General features: G+C 35.4%; 1 protein-coding gene across 1 annotated transcript in view; it reads right to left on the bottom strand.

The window, feature by feature from the left end:
* The window catches only part of PKHD1L1 (PKHD1 like 1), a 157,754-nt gene that overhangs the window by 44,212 nt on the left and 98,353 nt on the right, over window positions 1-15,189 (bottom strand). Inside the window, exons 49-55 of the mRNA XM_025394337.1 lie at window positions 13,474-14,503; window positions 11,970-12,161; window positions 5,319-5,470; window positions 3,951-4,110; window positions 3,217-3,388; window positions 965-1,053; window positions 451-599 (exon numbers count right to left, since the gene is read on the bottom strand). Coding sequence (XP_025250122.1) covers window positions 451-599; window positions 965-1,053; window positions 3,217-3,388; window positions 3,951-4,110; window positions 5,319-5,470; window positions 11,970-12,161; window positions 13,474-14,503 — 1,944 coding nt within the window. The remainder of the gene's footprint in view (window positions 1-450; window positions 600-964; window positions 1,054-3,216; window positions 3,389-3,950; window positions 4,111-5,318; window positions 5,471-11,969; window positions 12,162-13,473; window positions 14,504-15,189) is intronic.

Below are 15,189 nucleotides of genomic sequence, written 5' to 3'. Positions count from 1 at the left end.
GAATAACTGTAACATTTTGATTTATTTTCTCTTGCTTTCATAATTCCATTTATATCTCTTTGGTTTTTTTTTTTTAATACTGTTTGTTTTCTTTAAAAAACAAAAGGCTTAAATTCTTTTAATTTTTTCAGAACTCCTAGGACCCTTTGTTGGAACAAGCTGTTGGTTTAGCCTGACCTCATAATGACACAGATATTCTATGCAGAATTGAAACTGGGCTAACTGCAAACTTAAGAATCCCATAATAACTGCTCCTAAGAAATGTTTAGTTCGTAATTTAAAGGAGAACAGAAATATACTGGACTTACCTGAGACTCACATTTAATGGGCTAGAGTCAGTTGTACTTTTTATTCACACCAATTGAATATGCTTCCTTCTTATTATTTGAGTAAATATACATCTTAGAATTAGATTAATAAAGATATAAACTATAAGGCCCTCATTCTTACCTGCAGTGATATGTAGGTAGCATTCAAAACAACTTCTCTGTAAGAAGATTCTGCAGCTCCTACATTATATTTATCTTCCAGTTCTAGAACCCCCCAAATAATGAGTCTTTCCATTGATGGCATATCTATGTCAGCTACCATCCATGTTCCTATAAAACAATACTTTAAGAAATATAACATAGTCCATAAACTACACCCTATAGCAAAACATTGACAAGCTTATCATTGAGTCCTGGTTTTGAGTAAGTTTATTAAATGTCTTTTCATATAATACCTGATTCCTATCTCTCCCAGAAATTCTACTCTTGTTAATTAATGGTCAGGTTTAAATCCACAGAAACCCCAGAAGGCTAGGTTTAGTATCCAGGATGCATTAATAGAGTCCACTTCTTCACACTTGCTCTTTCACCAAAGTGTGCTGATAAAAGTGGAAACCTAACTGTGACATCTACCCTGCCATAGTGTTAATATTACATAAAACAAACATTTTATTCATTTGTGTTTATGTATTTACCTTCAGGTATAATCACATTTGCCCCTGGGTGAGGTACAGTATAATTATTTTCTTGTGATGATTGCCAAAAAGAATCATTTGACCATAAACTGAAAAGAGAAGAGAAATACTTCTGTGAATTATGACTTGTTGTGATATACCCTAATTTTGTCTAAAATGTAAACCATTCCATTTCCCCATAAGATTTTACATGGTGGAGAAGAAAAAAGAAATGCATGCTTTGTCCTTTTAAAGACCTTTGACACATGGGCTATTTCATGGGGAGTGGGGGTAGAGGATATCGTTTGCTAGATTCTGTGAAAAAAGGTGTAGAAGAATGGTCTGTGAATTGACAAGGATGCACCAACGCCATTAAGCCCCTGGCCTGGGATGGGGGTGGCAGATCTGTATCCAAAGTGAAGGCTAGATTAAATTGAAATAATTTTGTAAAGTGCATGGGAGGACAGACAGCCCTCAGTTTTCATCACTATTCCTTCTAGAAAATACCTTTTAATGCAAATTTTTTGAAGGATATTATTATAAAATTGGTGATATTTTCCCACTGGAAAACATTCACAATCATAGCCTTTCATTCTTATCCATACCATCACTCACTATCAATAATCATGTTTTGTATTCCCCTTCTTCTTATTTCTCATTGTACGATCAACAAAGCCCACTTAAAGTAAGCATTAAGTTATATAGCTTGAGCCTTCTGTTTTAATCCTGAGGTAGCACTTCTGGGTCAAGATACTGTTTTGTTTTGTATTATTCATAGCTAGTTGAATAATACAAATTAATCAATCCAATTATAACTATTTCCAGTAGGGAAAATTCATACCGTGGGAAGAAAGAAAAACTATACCATGGCATATATACATAGTTTATCATAATTTACCTTTATCACATTCTGGCCTGGAGCAATCTAAATCTGTTATAGTAGTCATAATAAATGTTAATTAAATATTTAATAATTATATCTACCTTAGAATGCATAAGGGCCTTGATGATTCTCTCTCCATTCTTGGACATGCCACACCCTTTCTATGTCAGGGCACCTGCACAAGTTGCTCCCTAGGTCTCTCCCACCCTTCACTCAGCAAGCTCTTCTTCATCCTTTGGGTTGCAGTTGGAATAACCCCTCCTTAAGGGTGTTCCTAACCACCCCACCCAAAGGCTGTCCCTGCCATATTGCTCTCTGTCCAAGCCCCATATCCATTCTTTTTATAACATTTATTGCAACTCACACTTACATACTTTATCTTCTGTTTACCTTTTTGTTTGTTTATTTGCTTGTTTTGTCATCTCTTTGGATTGAATATGAGTATAATGAGATCAGAGATCACATCTATGTTGTTTATAATTGAATCAAAAATGCCTGGCACATAGTGGATACTCAGTAATCTTTTTAGTGGTTTAATGAATATATAAACAAATTCAATTTTTGTTCTTTTGTACAATAACTGCTACAGTATCTATTTATTTTGAAATGTAATTCATCTAATAATTATCATTGAGTTGTACTTGTTACACAGTAGTGGGCTATTCACTGCTCACTAAATGTTAGCTTTTAGCATCATCATGATTTTTATCAGTAGTATTGTCCATAAGGGATGCAAATATACATCAAATCAGGATGATGCCTTTCAGGGTCTTAAAGACTAATACTGAATGTACTAGTAGCATCATGTCCAGTAATTACTCTAATACAAGGTAGAAAGTGATGCTTCACATGAGAAATAAAGGTAAAGAGCTACATAAGTTACAAAGATAGAAATACTGTTTTTAACTAGAAGAATTAAAATATATTTGAAAGAAAATTAACTAAGTTCTATTATGAAATTTGACCACGGTGGTTATTCTAGAGACAGCACCTGCTAAGAAAGCATTGGATTCTCAAGGAGACTTAATTTCTGGTGCTGTACTGGATATGCATCAGTGAGCTCTGTGATCTCAGGTAATGCACCTATGTTCACTGGGTGTCAGCTTTCTCATCTATATAATAAGGGAATTGGGCCAGGTCTAATAATCTAAATCTAACATTCTGCAACTGTGAGGTTACCAGTAACTTTCACACGTAATTTTTGTAAGACTTTTTCATTTTCTTATGAAGGTTTTTGTAAGGCTCAAGCAAAGCAATGAGTGTGAAAGTACTTTGTAACCTACAAGACATTGTGCAGAAGTAAAGCATTATTGTTTCACCCAGGAGTGACATGTGAAAAGGATTATGTTAAGAGATATTGGAGGGTATCAACTACAAAAGGCCTATATACTTATATGTGGCTGGTCGCTTCTTGGGAATTGGTTTTCTTGATGGGGGATGTACAGGAAAGCAATCCTGGAGAATACAACAGTAAGCTTGGAAATTAATAACAACGTCTTTCACATCAGGGTCCAGGTTCCCAGAAATGGGCTGACTCTGATGAAGGTCATTTCTTCCTGACACTGAAAGTGAAGTAAAAAGTAAAAATGGGTTAAATGAACATAGTGACCAAAGTACTTGAATGTAAACAAAATTATGGCATTTTGGAAAATGTTCTTTAGGTAGTAACTTGAATTATAATTCATATGTATGGAAGAGATGTGGAGAAATTCTGATGATGTACATATTATAAAGACATACATAGTCAAATATTTTGATAAAAATGAATGTTTTAGAATTTAATTAAAATTTATTCTTACATATTTTAATTTTCCAAATAATTAAATAATAAAAATGGAAACAAAATATATATCAGCTTCCATTGTATTCATTCTCTCTAAGTCTATGAAATAAAACTGTCAATGTGTAAGCATGCTGGTGTCACCTTCAACATAAAATGAAAGTTCTTAATTCAACTCAAATCCTTTTCAAGAATAATTTTTTTCTCCAGTTTTTCCATTCAGCAAACATTCATTGAATCTTATATATATTAAGCACTGTACAACACATTTGCTTATTAAGCAATTTTTCTCATCCTTTAGACAAAGCATCAGATAAAATATCACTCTGCCTAATGACACATACCCAAATAATATAGAGTACTAGTGTTTGCTTCAAGGTGCCAGTCTCCATTCTTGCTAGTATTCCAATTCAATGGATTTGAGGAACCATTCCTCACATCAATAATATTAAACATATCAGGATTTTGAGTGAAGTTATGTGATATAATTACATAGTCTTCTTCCTATAAAAGTTTGTAGAAAAATGTCACTTGTATGTTAATATTCTTCATATGACACATTAATTTTAATGATATATAGTTAGCCCCTATATTATGTTAAGATTTAAAAGTTTTGGCTTTAGTTTGTTTGTTGTCTTGAATTTCTATTTTGTTTATTAACATTTTACATGTCTATGACAATAATGCTAGTTCTGTCACTAAGGCAATGAAAGGATCTCTCTCTCCTGTGTGTATGTATATATATACACATATACATTAAGTATACACATGTATAGTGTATATATATGCATACACACATATATATGTGATGTATGTATGCATACATTTAGAAAATATTTTATTTAAAAAATTGACAGATACAATTGTAGACAATATTTTATTTCTATAATGTTTAAAAATATTTAAAACAATGCAGCACAAATGTGTAGTATAAGTGGAAGAACATGTATAAGATGGAAAACATCCAATTCAGGATACTGGCTACCATTAGAGGTGGAGAATAGGAAATGAGATGACAGTAAATAATACAGAGGGCTTCCACTTCATATACCTTTTTTTAATATAAATTAGAAAGTAAATATTCACAGAATGTTAGATTTAGATAGAGTTAGGTAGTGGCCTTTTTTTTTTTTGAGATGGAGTCTCCCTCTATTGCCCAGGCTGGAGTACAGTAGGGTGATCTTGGTTTACTGAAACCTCTGCCTCCTGGGTTCAAGCGATTCTCTTGCCCCAGTCTCCACAAGTAGCTGGGACTACAGGTGCCCATCACCACACCTGGCTATTTTTTTTTTTTTTTGTATTTTTAATAGAGACAAGGTTTCACCATGTTGGTCAGGCTGGTCTCCAACACTTGACCTCAGGTATGGTTAATCTATTTCATTATATAAAAAATAAAGTTCTTAACTGCTGATCCCTGAGATATCATAAACACTCAGTAAAGGTAAGTTATTATCATGGTAATAATGACAGAGGAATAAGCTTAGTACTACAGCAACGTGGCAGAAAGATTGCTTACTTCTGATTCTCAAATGAATTTTTTTTTGGCTTACTTCTTAGATTCAGAATGGTTCGTGAAGAATGTGCAGGATTTCAACAGGTCAATTTGTGATAAAAGGTCCCTCTGGCCTGACAATGTGTGTGACTAAGTATGAGGATGTAGGCTGTGTTTGGGTAATACGCAATTATAATCATTAGAAGATAAATATTTTTACCTTAAATCCATAGAATGTTGATGTATATGAAATGTTGGTTATGTGATCCACACCTTTAAAATACCAGTTAATGTGTTTTGCATTTGGAATCAGAGCCATCCACCCAGACATATGAGTCAGTCGTTTCTTCTGAAATGGAATAATGCTTGTGCCTATAGGAGAACATAGAACAAGCAAATAATAGTAATCTCTACCTCTAATAAAGTCCTCCTTTTATAAACAAGTGCAAATGTTGGTTTGGTTTAGTTGGTTTAGCAAATATTGGTTTAGTCTATGAAAGTCTTTAAAAAGATTAATATAGCATTTCATTACTTATGTTCTAAATGTCTTCATTTAACTGAAGAACTGAAATGATTAATATTACATTCAACTGGAAAGTAAAATGCTTTCAAACTTGGAATTTTGAATTGAGATGGAGCCTCTATTCCTTAGGGAAAGATATACTTGAAACCTTGTGAAATTACAACTGCTAAAACAAAAGTGCCTAAATATATTAATATAATTATTTAAAGATCATTGATCTAAACATAATTTCATTTTTATTCTTTAAGAACTTATTCAGAATCCTTGATGTAGAATATATAAAAACATAAACTCTGACTCTTTATTAGTTTCCTATATCTGTTGAGCTAATTAAAATCTGTACAACACATATTAATTTTTAGTAGTAAATAGTTTTGTTTGAGTTTAATGGACTTTTGATTTAGAGTTCTTAAAGAACAAGGCTATAACTAGACCTATAACTTAACACTGATGAAGATATATACATTTTACGAATACGAACTTTGAACCTGAACTACCTGTTATGGGAAAAACTGTATAATTTAGTAATGCTTTGGTCACAAGAGAGTGCCTGATAACTTTAATAGAAGATTTGAAAAGTTCTCTTACAATACAAAGGAAAGGTCTTTCATTAATTGCCCCTATTTTTTCCCCCTTCCTTTACTTTTCATCTCAGATTGGATTGTTATTAAATTAACAACCTCTTATTTTAAAAATGTAGGAGGTGGCCGGGCGCGGTGGCTCAAGCCTGTAATCCCAGCACTTTGGGAGGCCGAGACGGGTGGATCACGAAGTCAGGAGATCAAGACCATCCTGGCTAACACGGTGAAACCCCATCTCTACTAAAAAATACAAAAAACTAGCCGGGCGAGGTGGCGGGCCCCTGTAGTCCCAGCTGCTCTGGAGGCTGAGGCAGGAGAATGGCGTAAACCCGGGAGGCGGAGCTTGCAGTGAGCTGAGATCCGGCCACTGCACTCCAGCCTGGGCGACAGAGCGAGACTCCGTCTCAAAAAAAAAAAAAAAAAAAAAAATTTAGGAGGAAGAAGCTAGAAGCAAGATTATAAAATAATCTGTCATTCATTTACTTTTCAAAGTAAAACCAAACAAAATTCCAATGTCGTGAGAGAACAAATTCATGAATTTCTATGCTTTATGAGTTAGTATTAATTTTAAAAGATTCACGAGCAGAGGCACCAAAAACTTTCACTACCAAAAAATCCTGAAAAGTATGAAAAGAACTATGACTATAGTTGGATTAGTCATAATTATTGGATTATTGTCCAGCAATAATCCAATGGATTATTGTTCAACAAATATCCACTCCTCTCTTCTCCTTGAGGGCAAAGTAGACTTCCCTGCTTCGTTGATCTTGGCCAATGGGACATTAGTGGAACTGACACTAGCAAATGCTTGAAAAGTGCTTGCTCTGTGAGGCTTGACTTCTTGAGCCTCCCCCAGGTAACTGCTCTCCCTTTGCCTGACACTTGGAACGAGTACATGTGGAGTTACCTGAGCTCAGCCCTTGGCAAGAAGCAAAGTCTCATACTGAAGCAGAGCCTCCCAGTAGAGCCCAGCCTAGATCAATCAACCTAGCCTCTGGACATCTAAGAATAAACGATTGTAGGCTTAAGCTATTGAATTTTGAGATAGTCTGTTGTGAATGGTTAACATAGAAGAGCTGATTAAAATCATCCAAAATCTCTAGAATTTGCTCTTGGATTTGCAGAACTAAATTCCACTGATGTTTTCTTTCTTTTTTCTTTCTTTCTTTTTTTTTTTCTTGAGATGGAGTCTTGATCTGTCACCCAGGCTAAAGTCCAGTGGTATGATCTCGGCTCACTGCAACCTCCACCTCCTGGATTCAAGCAATTCTCCTGCCTCAGCCTCCTGAGTAGCTGGGATTATAGGCATGCGCCACTACACCTGGCTAATTTTTCTGGTATTTTTAGTAGAGACAGGGTTTCACCATGTTGGCCAGGCTAGTTTCGAACTCCTGACCTCAAGTAATCTGCCCACCCTGGCCTCCCAAAGTGCTAGTATTACAGGCATGAGCCACTGCACCCAGCCTCCAGTGAAGTTTTCTGATGCTTGGGATTGCATTTTAACCTGACATTTCTTAATAATTCAGTTTTTAAGTGAAACAAATTTCCATTTTTGTAAGTTGTGTTTTTCCTAATTTTTTAAGCTGCACTCGTTTCAAGTATGTCTGTTTTAAGTGTCTTGGACTGAAATATAAACTCTTTGAAGTTTTTATTTTCTAAAAATAGGATCATTAAGAGTTAGCGTCTCAAGTTAATTTGCCATCTGGTATAACTTTATACATATATTTACATGAAGATACACTATCATGCATGAGATGCTTTGGTAAAGATATATAAGGACATATATAAAGTTATAGCGACCCCTTACTTCCCACTAACCTAGTATACTTTTAAACTTTTGTTTCACTTAGCATACACATACAATCAGGACAAGTTATCTTTTTCTGTTTTTAAATTGTAGAAGTAAATAATTTTGTTTGACTTTAATGGAGACCAAAGTAGCCAAGTGTACTTTACTATACAGTTGATTTTTTTTTTTTTCACACACAGAAGTAAAATGCCTGGTATAGTGTTTTCTCTAATTTGCAATCTGGTCTAAGTATTGCAACTAATTCCATTTAATTCAACACTTGCTGAGTAGTTACTATTTGCAATGTTCTGTGTTGAGCCTTGTGGTGTCAGAAAGGTAAGTTTGTAGATCTTGACTTCTAGGTAGTACAATTTAGTAACTAAATAAAAAATCTTAATTCTTGAAGGGAATAGACCAAAGGGTGCAGAGAAACTTGACAAGAAAGCTATAATCTTATAAATTCAGAAATAACCAGATTTCCTGAATCAAAAAACCAGAATATGAACAAATAAGCAAACAAAAGCTCCTTTTGAAAATCCTCACCACCACTAAAAATGACCATATAAAGAAAGCTTAGAGATTTGAAAGCTTAGATATTTGAATATTAGTGCTTAAAAATTAATAAAGGAATATATACTTTATTATGTTGTATATTTAAAATAATTTACTTAGGAAGGTTGCACATCTCTGCGTTTCTGTAAAAGTGTATCGTAAATCATGTTTTAATAAAATACTAATGTTCAGTTTACTCACAGGTATGCCATAAAGTATGTAAAAGGATGATTAAATAAAAAACGATTCTATGATACAGCAATGGGAAATACTAAAACATCACTTCATTAGATAAAATAACTTCATTTGCTTTTGATGTTTCGGTTACCTTTTATTTCAGTTTTTATTTGGAAGAAACATTTGTAGATATTTTGTTTAAAATATTTTATTGTACCACAGACTTTAAAAGTTTAAGTAGCATCATTCCATTCTGGACATCTATTTACCAGAAGAAAAGCAATGGTTTCTGGGTTTATATTATTAAGGCACTGTGACAGTGGGTATAGCTATTACTCAGATAGCAGGTACATGATCCTTTTAATTCACAGGGGGAAAAAAACTAGAAAAAATGTTTTAAAATTAAATGTAATAATTTATATCATCATAATGAGTGATGGAAGTGGCGCTGCACACTTATGTTTTCTCCTGTAGATCCACTTTTCACCCTTTTCTAACCTGCTCCTTTGCCTTCTGGCTTCTGGTTGGCGTTGGACAGTAGGAAACACAGTAAAGAGAAGAAAGGGAAGGAGAAAGGTGAAAGAGAGGTATTTATTGCCCTGACTCTCACCCTTAGGGAATGTAGGGGGATCTTGATGGGCTCTTGTATCTCTCAACCAAGGGGCACAGCTTCTTTCAGGCAGCCTTCATACAGCTCTGTTTCTGGGTCCATGTAACTGTACCTTCCCTTCATCTTTTTAGGGCCAGCAATGGCAATAGCATTTTCCCCTTACTAGCCCTTTGAAGAGTTCTATTGTAGCTGTTTTCTCAATGCCAGAAGTGCTGGTAGGGGATGGTGCCATGGGATTGTGTTATTTGATCCCGGTAGGAATAACGGAATCTAAAAGTGGCAGGAGTCAGTGCTTAACCGTTAGATATAAAGGTGGATTTAATTAGCACAATAGTCACTGGGCAGAGGATTAATCAGAGTGTTCTGACCTGCAGGAATCTGTGATAACTGATTGGTTGATCTTGAGATTCCAAAGATTAAATAGAGAGTAGCACATTAAGGTGATATTTGGTGTGCATATAGGAAGAAAACTAATAGAGGTCTTAGACGGCAGAAGTCTAACTCAAATTACCTAGGTAGAAATTCACTGCTTCTGACCTATTTTCTAGATCCAAGCCAATTCACAGACCAAAAGCCTCACCACTGAGTGAAAGAGATCTGTGACCAATTATACTAAGGAAAGAAAAATAACCAGACCTTCCATATTATTAGATCCTAGCTCTAAACTGATGCTAATAATCCTCGAAGTCACCAATGCCAACATGCTAACATGGCCCACCAGCCAGAGTAGGGGCTTATCGAGGGCAAGTGATGGATGAATCTTCACTTAGTCTCACAGTGAGTCCAGTAGGGTCATGGGTACATGTTATGGTTATTTCTCCAGTTCCAGAATGTACAGTGGAAACAGATATATAAAATCTGGTTTGAGTATTTGCAATCTGGTCTGAGTATTGCAACTAATTCCATTTAATTCAACACTTGCCGAGTACTTAGTATTTACAATGTTCTGTGATGAGTCTTGTGGTGTCAGAAAGATAAGTTTGTAGATCTTACCCTCTAGGTATTCACAGTTTAGTAACTAAATAAAAAATGTTAATTCTTAAAGGGCACAGAGAGACTTGACAAGAAAGCTATTATGTCATAAATTCAGAAATACCTGCCTTCCTGAATCATATATAAAATCTAAAAGACTGCATTCGTTTGAAATGAGGACAGAAGTTGAAATTCTTCTAAGAAATATCTTAATAAGAGAAGCTGACAACATGGAGCGTAATAACAAAATTCCAGCATGTCCTGATGGGTTTGACATAAGTAATTTTAGCAGCTATCATGTGGCTGGTATAACTATGCTAAACATTTTCAAATCTTAATTGGTTTATATTGAGATACATGGTTTAAAATTTTTAAATGGCAAGTCTCTACTTTGTAAATATCATTAAATGGGAAAAAATCAACAATATTGATAGCATTTTAAAGTAACATGAAAGTATTTGCAATACTGATGGGAAATGGTAAATATTGACACTATAAGAGAAAAATAAGTGCACTTGGATTCTGTTATTAAACTCTTTTTCTATACTTATGATTCCTTATTATGTGTTTACACCTTGATGATTACAGTTTTCCATATTGCTGTCAAGAAATTGCAACATTTAGATTTACCCAGAAAATGTAAAAAAACATATTTGACGATGATATTAACATTTTGTTTAGCAAATCTTTGATTCATCAATGCTTTTTCCATTTTTCAGAATCTACAGTCCCTCAGAACAGTGTATATTGTGAGAGTGGATTCATTATAAATAGATATTTTAACTAATAATTTCTAGAGAGATGATGGATGGAATGATAAAGAGATAGAGATATAGATCTGAGCCAGTCAGGGTGGGTTAGGTCAGGTAGAGTGACACTAGACACAGTTAGTAACTGGAAGAATTCCCAAACTGGTTCCCCAACTAATGGAGCAGGGTCAAATATAGTAGTAGGAACTATGTGGATACCCTATACTCTAGGAACCATGTTTGCCACCCCCTTAATTAAATAAAAGCAAGTTTAAATCCTCGAGTTGCTGGTGGGGTGGGGGTAGTGGGGAAATGCAGAGATTAGTGCCATGATTGAAGAATTAAGAAATGTGAGATTCAGGATTTTCACCACATCCCCATTTAGTTAGCTTGCTTGTTTGGCTGGTTTGGCCAGATGAATTATGAACAATGACAGTAAATTAATGCAACATAGTCAGGTAATGATGTCAAGCATATCTGGTGTTACAGGTATTGTACCTTTACTGGAACAAATCAGTAAATCCACAATCCCTGGCACCTGGTAGGCAGCTATTAACCTAGAAAATGCTCCCCCATCCCATCTCAATCAGCAAGGACAATCGAAAACATCTGCCTTGAGTGGCAGAAACACTGCTACATTTTTACTTGCTCCAAGGGCTATGCCAACATTCCTTTCTCTCTATCATAATATTGTCTGGAGGTTTCTTGATAAGCAGAATACTGTGCTAGCCTCTGCATTTATAAAATGCTTCTCAAACACCTACTTTGAGAGTACTATTTGTTTCCTGCTTGGACTCTAATATAAATATTATACTTTCTGCAGTATTTGAACAACCAAGTAACAATGCAAGAAGATGATGACAAAAGTTTAGGAAGATATATTTAAATAAGTTGTTTAAACTAATATATTCCACTTACCGAAAGAGTCTGAAAGAACCACATCCTTTTCAAGCAGAGATACTGGAGAAGGCTGGTTGAACGCTAAACGGTGAAAGCTGACTGAAGCATCACAGACTGATCCAGGGAACCTGATGCTCCACTCAGCTTCCTGAGTACAATGAGAAGGGTCTAGCAATGAGCTGTGTGGAATGACGGTATGTCCTTTGTGCCCTGGGAAACAAACAAACAAAATGTTTTTTATTTCACATTAAGAAACATAAAAAAGGTCTACAATATACAGAATTGTGACCCATAGTACCACTAATACAATCTAAAGGTCTGGGTAATTTTTTGTTTGTTTGTTTGTTTGCATGGGGCAAGAGGATCTCATATAGAAGCATTGCAGTGCCTCTTTGGTTAGGAATGTTATTGTGGATTTAGCTGAAACACAGGGTGTGAAGCACCCATGAGAGTCAAAGTTGGAAATGGGAATTGGGATGAGTAGCCTATTCAAGGACACGGAGGATATAAATCCAGGTGTTATGACTATAAAGCCTTTACTCGAAACTGGTAGACTACCAATTAATGTTCAAAACCTAAACTGAATTAAGTAAATCAATAAACATTACACAAAGCTTCATATACCAAAGGCATCCAAACATTCTCCCTCTTTAAAGTCACAATTAACGACTGTGGATGAAAACTTAAGTTTTGCATTTGAATTTTGAGATGAATCTTCTTTCATCCTTCAGAGTCTTTCAAAAGTAAATCATTACTGTCTATAGGTTTACCTGTCGATTGACTCACAGAGTATGAGGCACATAGCCTTGCTATCTTATTTAGACAGATTTTTATCATTTACAATTTGTAAAAATGCTAAATTCTAGAAATCATGAATATTTACAAAATATTCAAAATGTGACCTACTCCGAACTTGAAATGCTGAAAAAAATTTAACCTACAATGTATATGAAATTTTGTTCTCTTTTGGTATTCTTTGAATAAATTAAAAATTTAGGATTTAGATTGGAAGAAAAGGGTTCACAGCAGGTTTGTGACTTATTTCTTCTCTTAAAAGTATTTTCACAAGGATAGATCCAGTCTGTCTACATTGCTTTTGTAAATAAGCCTGCAATTTATATGTTTCTGGAGCATGACTGGCTGGAGAATTAGTGTAGTGATGTAAGCAGTTTCTTTTCTGTGCAACTTAACTGAGTATAAAATGGAGGCATTCTAAAAGTGAAATGGTTTCCCTTTGTGAACAATGTTTCCATGAATATTGCCCCAAATTTTCTGTTAATTTAAAATCAATTGTGCCAATGCAGGAGAAAAAGGACATATTTGGAGGCTGCCTCTGACAGCTCGGGGCTCTTCCATTAAAGAATGTCTCATCTGTGCCTGGTGCTTGCCTCTGTCATTTAAATTATTAGTAAAGTTTGATATTAGGTAAGATCTGTAATGCACCTAAGTCTGCTTTAACAAATTAACTCTGTGCTAGCGTATTTCCAATGGATTTTTATCACGAATTAAAAAGTAACATTACCTGTAAGTGAGCCATCAACATCAATCAATACCATTTCATGTTCCCAGCGAAAGCCGGCCTTGTTTGGTGTGTGAAAATACTGAATGTCAACAAACTTTGCACTCCAACCCCCACATCTGTCATTACAAACTCCAGAGATGGATGTCACTCCCAAAGCTACACAGTTGGGACGGTCAAAGTTCATAAAGTACACAGAAGATACAGTCAAGCCTTCACTAAATGGGAGAACCAGGCCTTTTGTTGTGCAAAATGCAGACCCCATTCCCAGTTCATCAAGGTGGCCAACTATTTTGGCATTTTTAATCACTGCTCCATTGGTTTCTCCCCACCCTCCAACATAAGGAGCCAGGATCCTCTTAGTCTCGATTCCAGCCTCATAGTTATTCACCATCACAAAGTTATGGAACTGAAGGGCACCTCCATTGACCCATTCAGCTCCTTTTTGACAGTTCCAAGTAGTAAGTGAGTTAAATATTGCAGGCACAGGCACGGTAGACGTACAAGATCCTGTTTGCATGGGGAAATATTCCTCAAAGATCCACATTCCAAACCAACCTTGAGAATGGACGGTATTGTTAAAAAATTTGCCGAGGGGAACTCTTTTTTGACAAATGTTTCTGTCATAGGATGGCCCATCAGGGTGGTTGTTCATCCGGTACCAAAAGCCAAAGTGAGTGCCGCCAGCAACAGCATTGTGTTGTATGGTATTGTTTGGGTTGGTGACCCAAAACGCAGCCGGGGTCACATCATCATTCAGTAGACTGGTACTTTGCTGTACAAATACTGCCAAGTTATACTGGAGGATATTGCCATGTTCAATACCGTCTTCTATAAAAAATGCTCCTCCCTTAATATCATATATAATATTCCTCTCAACCAGAAGATGGTGTGTGTTATGGATAGTAACAGCTCTGTTATAGGCCTGGTGAATTGCACAGCCTCTTACGTAAGATTTAAACTGTAAATCTCCAAGCAGGTGCCAATGTATTGGATATCGCCCCAACCGGAAAGCCTGGCCAGCATGGAATACCTGTTAAGCCCAGAAATCACAGTTATTTAGTAATAGCTCAGATGTTGAGCTTGTATTTTCTTGTTTCAAAAAAATCTCAAATTTTATGTTATTATTAATACATTTATTTCTTCTAAAGTTTTCATGTTTATTGTTTGAAAATGTCATTGAACCTCCAACCCACCATGTTTTATACAATGTATAACAGACCACACTTACTACAAAATGAATGAAAGAATATAAAAAGCCATCTTTGACTCTTCTGCTTTTTACCTTGGTATATTAGTAAACTTCTGTGTTTCAGAAAATAAAACATCTTGACAGACTTCTTTTTCTCTTTTACTTTACTTTGCTTCTTATGGAATAATAAGAAACATTTCTTGAATGTTTTATGTGTGCCAGATGTTGTGCTCCTTTGCATGCATGATCCTAGTCTTTGCCATAATCCCCTAAAGTAGGCACTTACCATTGACTTCATTTTACAGATTAATAAATGGAAGTTTAGAAAGGCTGAGTATCTTGTTTATGGTTACGAAGTTCCATTTAAACCCAAGTTGGTCTAACTCTAGAGCTGGTGCTCTTAATCACGGGGCTGTGCATTCTTTCAAATGGTCTATGATTTAATAATTTAATACAGAGGATACCAGCGTGTCTGTGTGCGTGTATACGTGCATGCGTGCATGCGTGTGAGCATGCACAGGTGTGTC

This window comes from Theropithecus gelada, chromosome 8 (assembly GCF_003255815.1).
Source record: "Theropithecus gelada isolate Dixy chromosome 8, Tgel_1.0, whole genome shotgun sequence".
NCBI lineage: Eukaryota > Metazoa > Chordata > Mammalia > Primates > Cercopithecidae > Theropithecus > Theropithecus gelada.
This window is presented reverse-complemented; position numbering and strand designations above follow the sequence as displayed.